This window comes from Arachis duranensis, chromosome 10 (assembly GCF_000817695.3).
Source record: "Arachis duranensis cultivar V14167 chromosome 10, aradu.V14167.gnm2.J7QH, whole genome shotgun sequence".
Lineage (NCBI taxonomy): Eukaryota > Viridiplantae > Streptophyta > Magnoliopsida > Fabales > Fabaceae > Arachis > Arachis duranensis.
This window is the reverse complement of record NC_029781.3, coordinates 51,275,695-51,285,944: the sequence shown is the minus strand read 5'-3', so window position 1 is coordinate 51,285,944 and position 10,250 is coordinate 51,275,695. Positions and strand designations below refer to the sequence as shown.

The window sequence follows — 10,250 nt, the reverse complement described above, 5'->3', positions numbered from 1 at the left end:
CATATTATTGATCAACCTTTAAGTGACGTATATGTTTGGTTCTGAAAGTTAGAAAATAAAAATTAATTCAACTATTAGTAAATTTCTTATACCATGTAATAATTACTCTAACAATGCATGTGTATAACTACACACTATTGTAACTATTTGTAAGTAAAATTGAAACTTACAAGCATATCTGTTAGCAATAATTACACAACAATATAAAAAAGCAATGACATAGGAAAGGATAATGTACCTGGTTAATTCCAATCTCTTAGCATAAAAGAATAACACTTCATCACCAAAGTTTAGTTCTATCAAATTAAACATATCATCATAATGTTGGCTTTAGTGAATGACATTACAACAATTTCATTCATTAAGTATAAGCCAAACAAAAATAGTTACCTTTTGCCAAGGTCCTAAAGTTCCAATTACAGCTGGTGGGCCTTCTACTTGCCAATGAAAAAAAAAATACAGGTTTAGATATTTATATGAAGTAAGAAAAATGAAAGGCACAAATCACTTTCAGTATTTTAAACTATTAAATAAACAATAATTTTTGATTTATCATTATTGGTATGAACCTTAAAACTCTGCCAGAGGAAATCTTGTAAAAGAATTAATGATTTATGAATTTCGCTTCTTTATTGCAATACCTATCTGTGGTTAAGCATTTTTTACTTCTTTGACTTCTTCATGACCAAAACATCTCCTGTACCTTTTTAGCATGATATAGCTTTACCTATAATTTCCAAAAAAAAAGCAAAGAACATAACATAAAGGTGCTAGATTTATAGCAAGGAATTAAATCTGAAGCATTTGTACTTTGACAAATTATATTCACTAATCCTTCTCTTGAGACAATTATTATTAGAGTCAAACATTCTATTAAATGGTAATGCATAATTGCGTGACTGTACAAAAATGATTTATTGCCAAATTTTAGCACAACAAACATTTAGAAAGCAACTTGTAACCATTTTGCAATAGATTTTAGCACAACAATCATTTACCTAAAATAGATATTAGACTTGTAAAACACAACTAGCATAATTAGGGATAAATTTCAAGCCACTCACCTTGTTTTAGAACATAAGCACGGAGTTTGGATTTGCAATGCTCCAAGGAGGAAGAGCTTCTGGCAGCGGATTTGAAGGAGCAGGCATGGGTGTCAAAGATTAGGTAAGGCTGGTCTGAACCTACGATAGGTAATACTTGTGGCAGAGGCTGGAAGTGACGGTGATAGGACTCTCGTGCAACTGCATCCTAATTGAACCATGCACTGTGTAGAGGAGATCATGAGTAAATCTAGCAGAAGAGACAAAACAGAGGAGTACGATGATGACCTCGAATCTGGCAAAAGAAGTGCTTTTTTCGAAGAGGAAAGGGTGCTTGTGACAAGGTTAGCGGCGACAAACCTAAGTTTGATAGTATCTGAAGGTTTGAGAATGAGAGAATGATTGATGGCTAGGGTTAAGTTTGGTTTGTCTTGAGAAAGAAAAGATAATAAGATTGAAGGACAGAGCGGCAGTGGGTGTTTAAAACAAATTAGTAGCATTTACCAGATTTATTGCTACAACTACCACAAAATCGAGAGATAGCTGCGACTCGACCAACAACCGCTAAATAGTCGCTGCTATCTACCGCATCTTTTGTAATGTATTAAATTTATCTCAACTTATATTATATTATTAATTAAGATGTCTATCTCACTATATTTTTAGTAAAAAGTTACTTCGTCACAAAATTGGGTTGTTACAGTATTTTTATAGAAAGAAAAATATAATTAATAAACATGTATGGAAAAAAATTAATGTAAAAGAGCTTTGATAATTTGCCAAAATCTAAACCATATTATTATTATTATTGTTATTATTATTATTATTCGTATATAGACCATGGTACAAAGAATATGTACATATATTAATAATGAGTTGATTGTTACTTTGTTAGGCAAGGGCGTTGAACTTTGCTCATGTCTAATTTATGCCAAACAAACAAAAATAAAGCATGCCCCATATTATATCAATAATGTCAACACAATATTAAAAGCTCTTAAATTGGAGTTTACTTAACTCTGCTAACAATAATAGTAGTAAATGGTGGAGATGAAGGGAAGAGAAAGCAAGGAACTTTTAAAAGCAAACAAAAAATTAAAAATAATTAAACATTTATCCCCTCTCATTTATTAACTCCGTTGTGTGCACTTCACTCTCTTGTTTCTTAACCATTCAAATTAAGCATACCCTTATTTTGGTGTTATTAAATCATCATCATTTTTGGTTGGTTATTATTCAGTTGTTTTGTAGTCTTGTCTCCTATTCATCATTGACAATTACCCTTCTTATCTTCACAAATTATTTTATATTTTCTATATATTCAAAAATGTTATACACGTACAACTTTAAGGTGAGATTGTTTTCCGTCAATTTATCCAATTTTTTTATGCTTAAACTCTGAAAATTTTAATTTTAAATTACTGTATAAAATAATTTATACATATATCTGTAACAATATATTAATAAAAAATAACTAATTCTTACTTTAATATGTATATGATAAACCAAAAAAAATATAATTAAATAAGTATATAAAATATTTTACAACATTAAAATTAAACTTTTAAAATAATACCTTCAATTCATTGATATATTCAAGAAAAAAAAAATCTTAAATTAAATAATATTTCTCTATAAAATTTAAATCCAAAATCTCCAATCTCAAATAATTTCAAAATCTCTAATCTAAACTATATATGTTTTAAAATTCACTGTGTAAATACAATGCAATGGATTTATATGTCTACATTTTACGCAACACAATTTTTTTTATTATTTTTTGAGTAAAGTAATAATTAGATCTCTACAAAATTTGAGTTTTAACCATCTAATTGCTAAAAAAATCCTAATTTAACCTCTGCGATAGTAAATAATAATGGGTCTACGATAGTAAATAATAATGGACCCATTATGTTCTTTATTAATTGATTGCGTTTATATATGTCATTAATTATTATCACCTATTTATTTATAAAAAATTGTTACGTAGATAACAAGAATTTGTAATGATATAAAATAATTGATAAAGATTATATAAAGAAATTAAAATATAATAAATATTTTATTGTCTAAAATTACATTTTTTTTTATATTTATATGATAACAACGGATTTTTATGCTCATGTATAATTATGTTTTATTTTGTACTATCTATTGACAAAAAAACATATATATCCACCATTTATTATTTTAAAAGATCTAATTAATATTTTTCTCTTTCAAAAACTAATTAGTCCTAGATCAAAATCTTCCAAAATCTAATTATCACTCTACGTTTTTTTTTCTTTTTCTAAATAATGTACTATAATAATTGGTGTATTTCTCTTGGTACGGCGTAGTTGTTGATCAGTCAAAACTCAAAAGTGGAAAAAACAATATGTAGTAGCCAAAGCTGTGGCAACCAATGCAAACTGCAAACACAACACACAAATACTCCAATTACAATCCCCATCTTCTCACTTGCCTGTTGCCTCAACTCTCTATTCATTCGTTCATATTCATAATTCATCAACACAAGAACTACTCTTTCCTAATTCAATGAACACCCAAACATCATCAACGCTCACGTGCATGCCACGTGTCTCATGAGATTGCCCACCTTCCTCATTTTCGTCTCCATCTTCATCTTCCCAACAAAGCCACCACACTTTCTCTCTAGGAACCCAGAAAATTTTCCCCGCAATGTCATGACCAATTCTTCACTAAGCGAGCTTCTCTAACCGTTTTCCAACAATGGGGGTTTGCACTTCAAAGCCTCACAAACCCAACCCTTACGCTTCTCGGGAACCTGAAGCTGAACCTTACGATCCCTCACAGCAAATCCCCAAAACCCCTCTCACTCCCTCCGGTGGCCGGAAAGATGACGTCATCGCCGGTAAACAGTCGCCGTTCTTCCCCTTCTACAGCCCAAGCCCTGCACACTTCCTCAAGAAGTCTCCGGCGACCGGAGGAGGGAACAAGAGTGCCAGCTCGACGCCGAGGAGGTTTTTCAGGCGACCGTTCCCGCCTCCGTCGCCGGCGAAGCACATAAGGGCTGTGTTGGCTAGACGGCAGGGAAAGAAAGCGGCAACGGCAATACCGGAGGAAGGAGAGGAGGACGGCGGAGGAGGTGCCGCCGATTTGGATAAGAGATTCGGATTCTCGAAGGAGTTCACTAGTAGGCTTGAGGTTGGGGAAGAAGTGGGTCGAGGGCATTTTGGGTATACTTGTTCTGCTAGGTACAAGAAGGGTGAGCTTAAGGGTCAGCAAGTTGCTGTTAAAGTCATCCCAAAAGCTAAGGTTAATAACAATAATTTGATTATCTTTTATGTCTCCTTTCATGTGTTTTTACTTTTTAGTTCCTTATATAGACTCATCATGGTTACAAACTTGCACTTGTTTTTTTATTTGTTTTTGTTTTGTTGAGGATTGTGAATTGTTGCAAATGCTTAGTCATTTGGGGGTGATTTACATTGTCTGCTAGACAAAGCTTGAGTTTTATTATTTTTATGATTATTATTTTATGCAAAGATATTAAAGCGAGGAGGTATTTTCCGCGGGGAATTATTGTTATGATGATTACAGGGTTGTGTATTCGTTTGTTTTTGTCTGTGTCTCAGATACAGCTTCCAAACACTAGGTCTTTCTGTTTGGTCTTTTGTGTAATGATTTATTTATTTACTTTCTGGGGATTCTTTCAGTGGGATGGTTTTCGAAATCCTTGGAGTCGTATGTATTTGTTTGATCTTCCGGAGTCATGAAAATAGAGTAGCATAGCTCGGCATTGACCTAATCCATTCTAATTGTTAAATGTTGAACTTGGATGCTTTGTGGTAAACTTGTTGGAACATTTCTTATAGCAAATTGAAATTGCTGTGGATGATATTGTGCTTATTGTATGAAAAGCTTGGACTTCTCCACAGTGGCATTGTCTAGATACTTGGTATAACTTTTTTTGCAACTTCTACACTATTGTCATTTGTCAACCATATATAGAGGTCAAAATTATGGTTTAATCTTCACCCATTTTGTTGCCAGATGACAACAGCAATTGCAATTGAAGATGTGAGAAGGGAGGTTAAAATATTGCGAGCTTTGAACGGACATAAGAATCTGGTACAATACTATGATGCATTTGAAGATCAAGATAATGTCTACATTGTGATGGAGTAAGTTTTGGGCATCTGTTTCCTTTTCAAATGATATCATAACAGTAGTGCAGTGGCAATTCTAGCGAAGACAAAACTTATGGAAAGGAAGCTAATAATTTATTCTTCAATGAAGTATTCTGTCACAACCCTAGACACTATTTTTGGTAACCCCAAGATGGTATAATAGGTTTAATTACTTATTTTTGTTGATTGAATGTGCATCACATGTGAGAGCTTTTCTTTATTTTTCATTTATTTTTCCCAACTTTTTCATAATTCACTTGATACTCTTCATATTTCAGGTTATGCGAAGGTGGCGAGCTTTTGGATAGGATACTATCAAAGTATGTTATAAAGCAGGAACAATACTGCTACTGACCCCTGCCCTTCTGTCCCCCAAAGAAAAAAAGAAAACAAAAGACTTGGAATTGAACCATGCCACTAACGAGTTCTATGTTTGTCTGTTTGTTTGAAATTTTTATTTTTTAAGAGGAGGGAAATACTCAGAAGATGATGCGAAGGCTGTGATGGTACAAATACTAAATGTTGTCGCATTTTGTCATCTTCAGGGTGTGGTGCATCGAGATCTTAAGCCAGAGGTAACTCTTTTCCTTTTGTCTTCTTTGATTTTTGTCACAGATTCATCTGATACAATAGCTATGCAGAGCATGGGTTGGTTAATCCTAATTACCTTAGTGGTAACCCAGTGGTAGCTATTTAGCTTTTGAGAATTTGTTTATTATTTTTTTATTTCAAATGGTAAATTGAACTATTTGTTTTGCTCTACATTATTCATGTATGTCATTGGAATGGGACATGGTACTAACATTAGAATCGGTTTAACAGCCTTTACCCGAGGTCTGCTGTTAACAGTTTTGCATGGATTTTGGATTTTCTCGAAATATCATTAGGTTGCTGTACATAGGCCAGTATAATCCATGGGTATGACCTAAGTGGTTTTAAGTTTCGTCTAGTGCAGCAATCATTCGGGCTCTGGCTCAAGTGTTAAACTCATTTTTCTCAATATAGACATTTTCTAAGAAAATGAAGCAAATAAGAAAAGATGATTTTTTTTTTTTTATGAAAAATTACTTTTTCACTTAAACTCGTTGTTTGTGTATAAATAACTATTGTAGTCAAGGTTAAATTAAATTATTGGATGGGATCTCATTTTGGAGGCTGTTGTTTACTGACTAAACCCCTGGCATTTCTTTGTTCAGAATTTTCTGTATACGTCGAAGGATGAAAGTTCAGAGTCAGAATTAAAAGCAATTGACTTTGGGTTATCTGACTTTGTCCGACCAGGTCTCCCCAAACACGTCCTTAATTGGTATGGTATCTTTTCTCTCAATAGATTTTTGGAATGGTCTTAATTATTTTCAATGACTTACAGATGAAAGGCTTAATGACATTGTTGGAAGTGCATACTATGTGGCCCCAGAAGTTCTCCATAGATCGTACAGCACTGAGGCTGATGTGTGGAGCATAGGCGTGATCGCATATATTCTTTTGTGTGGTAGTCGCCCATTTTGGGCCCGAACGGAGTCTGGTATCTTTAGGGCAGTTTTGAAAGCTGATCCCAGCTTCGATGAGGCTCCTTGGCCTTCTTTATCTACAGAAGCAAAAGATTTTGTCAAACGCCTACTGAATAAGGATCCACGGAAACGAATATCTGCTTCTCAAGCTCTAAGTGAGTTCTTTTCGTGCTAGGTCTATGGCTGTAATATCATTAAGTGTCAAGTAGTGATACATTCTTTTGAACAACCAGTTCTAATCTTGTGTTTGCAGGTCACCCTTGGATAAGGAATTACAATAATGTAAAAGTCCCACTTGATCTTTTAATATTTAAGCTCATGAAAATCTATATGCGATCATCATCCTTGCGTAAGGCTGCTTTAAGGGTGCGTATATTTGATGCTGATTATCGGGTTGAACCAAAGTTTAGAAATGATATATAATAATTCTCAGTGATAGTTAGTAAACTTCTTTCTTTTAACTTTTTATTATGTTAGTTATTTATATTCATCTCTTTGGCAGGCCTTGTCCAAGACATTAACTGCTGATGAACTCTATTATCTAAGGGAGCAATTTGCATTGTTAGAACCAAGCAAAAATGGGAGCATATCCTTAGAAAACATTAGCAAGGTTGGTTGTAACATCAGCACCTAAGAAATGTACTGTTTGTTTGGATTCCATAAGTTTTTCACATTCGAATTTTCTGGGTAGGCCTTGATGAAACATGCAACGGATGCCATGAAAGAGTCTCGCATCCCTGACTTTCTTGCCTCGGTAATTAATAACGTGTTATATATATTTAGATGTCCGATTGTTTGACCGGTTATTGTTCCATACATTTCCTTTTTGAAATTTCTCCTTGTATGACAGCTAAATCCATTACAATATAGAAGAATGGATTTTGAAGAATTCTGTGCTGCTGCATTAAGTGTACATCAGCTCGAAGCTCTTGATCGCTGGGAACAACATGCCCGATGTGCTTACGAGCTCTTTGAGAAAGATGGAAACAGGGCTATCGTTATTGAAGAACTTGCATCGGTAAGTTAAAAAGAAAAACTTCAATTCTATTAGGTTAACTTGCAATCCAGCAATTGTTGAATCTCTCAGATTATGTTACCTACCAATCACCACAATAATATTTCTTCAAAATGCTGTTTTAGGAACTTGGGCTCGGTCCTTCTATCCCTGTTCACGTGGTTCTTCATGACTGGATACGGCACACCGATGGAAAGCTAAGCTTTCTTGGGTTTGTCAAATTATTGCATGGTGTGTCTAGCAGAAGTCTTGCAAAGGTTCAGTGAAAATGATTGAAAGCAAAGCCACTTGGATATGCTGAATTTCCTATATGCTGATTTGTGGGACGGCTCAATCAAATCAAACAAATCATATTTGAACTTGTATCAAAGTGTGCTGCAAAAACATATACGAATTTGCAATTCTTGGGATGGTTCAATCAATCAAATCATATTTGAATCTGTAGCACATGCTCTTGCAAGCACAGCCCTATTACAGTCAATGATTCTTTTGAAGGTGCTGAAATTGTAAAATAGTTTACCAGATCAATGGGTTAAGATATGCATTCTAGAGTTTAAATTAGCTTTGCTTCAGTGAGTGGTAATAATTACCTTTGCTAGTTTTATAATTCCTACTCTTATTCGTATGAGCTAAGAATTACTGTGATCAGAGTCCTATAAAAAGCAGCCCGGTACACAGATCTGGCAGTAAATGTAGATATCTTAATTATCTGGCGCTAAATGTAGATATCTTAATTATCAGTGACAGCGATTGCTTTTACGGTTTGAATATATGACTAAATTACATGGAGACCATTCAACCGTTCCAAGTTTTATACTAAGCATAATATTAATCTAAAAACTTATAAATATTCTGGTAAATTTCACACGCTGTCATGTGCTGTAACCGTATTCACCAAGCCTTGAAGCTAACAATCAAGATAATATAATAGAAAGAATATATCCCTTCAAGCTGTTTGTTAATGCTAACAAATTCAACTGCAAAACTTAGCCTACTCATCTGTTGCAGAATCGAACTGATGCGATCATTGTTTACAACCAAATGTTGAGGGTATTATCAAGGTTTGCTATTACAGTAAAAGCTTAGTCTGGAAACACCTCATTCATTTAGACTCATTGTTAGTAAATAGTAATACTACTACTCCTCCACATCCCTATCATAGGATGGGAGCCATTACAGTTGGGAGGGATTGACATACTCACATTCATATATCCACAAATCTTCTATTCTACTTCTACTGCTTAATACTAACCACAAAACTCATAAATTTTTCAAACAAAAACTAAAGACAAACAACACACATAATACTCGTTGAACAATATGAAAAAGGAGGAATAACTTTCGCCACAATCAATCACCTCATTCATTCATTCATCCAATCACCATCTTGTCAATTCAAAGAAAATTATCTTGATGAAAGCTTTTGGTGCAAATCATCAGCAAGAGCTTGCCTCAAGCTCTCCCCAAAGAAGTACAAGGACTTCTCACTGTCCATCACCCTCGGCTGCGGTCCATTCTCATCCGGCTCCTTCCACAATTCTGGTTCCGGCTCCCTCGCAATCTGGCACAGGTTATGCAGCACGCAGCAGGCCACGATAGTCTGCGGAGCATGATAAACCCCGACATTCAAATCCTGCAAGATCCTCCACCTCCCTTTCAGCAGCCCAATTGCCTCTACCACTGCAGACCTCCCCTTCATAAGCATTCCATCGAACAGGTTCTGCGCAGCCGTCCCCATTCCATTTGGCGAAAATGGCGTCAAAAGAAACGGCAACAAAGGGAAACACCAGTCCCCAACAAAGTAAGGCCTCACATGGTGACCCCTCACATTGATCACCTTGTCCCAAACAATGTCACCGGAGGTAAGCTTACTGTAAAGCAAACTATCCCTAAAGTGAGTGGCGTCGTCAGTGCCACCCGGTGCCTTAACACAAACGTCCCAAAATATCCTCTTGTGATCTGCAACAACCTGTAGAAGCACGGAGTTAAATCCATGGCGGCAGCGGTAGGACTGAGGAACCCTATTGGCGCGGCGACGATTGTGGCGAAGCTTGACCGGAGTAGCATCTATTGCGCCGCACATATTGGGCAGCGACGTGAGCTCCTCGAAGGCCTGGGTGGTTTCGAGGAGGCGGCGGCGGCCGACAGGGATCTTGATGAATTCAGGGTAGAGCCTTGTGGCAAGGAGGCGCGTGACCATGTTGGTGATCTTGGAAACGAGGAAAGGGTCGAGGGAGTAGCGAGAGGCGACGGTTTTGGCGGTTAGGCCGTGGGAGAGTCTGGAGAGAACCATGGCGACGGCGTAATCTGAAGGGAGAGAGAGGTTGGAGAGTGCGATGTGAGGTTTGAGCTTATCAACGACGGTTGTGAAGACAGGGTAGGAGAGTCCGTACAGGGATCGCCACTGTGCGTCGCGGAGTGGGGCCTCAAGGGACCAGATGTGTTCTGTTGAGAGGGCGCGGAAGGCGGAGACGGAGTAGTTGGGGTGGTTGGGGGACGAGGTGGACGTGGTGGATGAGGGGGGAGA

General features: G+C 36.3%; 2 protein-coding genes across 2 annotated transcripts in view; one reads left to right on the top strand and one right to left on the bottom strand.

The window, feature by feature from the left end:
- Positions 1-3,696: 3,696 nt before the first annotated feature.
- Positions 3,697-8,517, top strand: LOC107470044 (CDPK-related kinase 5). The gene is made up of 11 exons (XM_016089425.3): positions 3,697-4,322; positions 5,061-5,191; positions 5,476-5,517; positions 5,664-5,772; positions 6,394-6,478; positions 6,567-6,863; positions 6,962-7,074; positions 7,211-7,318; positions 7,400-7,462; positions 7,559-7,726; positions 7,849-8,517. Exons 1-11 carry the CDS (start codon positions 3,777-3,779, stop codon positions 7,987-7,989), a joined length of 1,803 nt encoding a protein of 600 aa, XP_015944911.1. The 5' UTR covers positions 3,697-3,776; the 3' UTR covers positions 7,990-8,517.
- A 178-nt stretch (positions 8,518-8,695) lies between these two features.
- Positions 8,696-10,250, bottom strand: part of LOC107470049 (uncharacterized) — a gene marked incomplete in the record, with an annotated part of 1,833 nt that continues 278 nt past the window's right edge. The window contains 1 exon segment of the mRNA XM_016089428.3: positions 8,696-10,250. Within this exon segment, the coding sequence (XP_015944914.1) occupies positions 9,129-10,250 (1,122 nt within the window).

Coding starts and splice junctions, on each gene's coding strand:
- LOC107470044 (XM_016089425.3), top strand. CDS start 3,777: ATGGGGGTTTGCACTTCAAAGCCTCACAAACCCAACCCTTACGCTTCT. Junction 7,075..7,210: donor TGCGTAAGGCTGCTTTAAGG/GTGCGTATATTT, acceptor TCTCTTTGGCAG/GCCTTGTCCAAGACATTAAC. Junction 7,319..7,399: donor CCTTAGAAAACATTAGCAAG/GTTGGTTGTAAC, acceptor TTTTCTGGGTAG/GCCTTGATGAAACATGCAAC.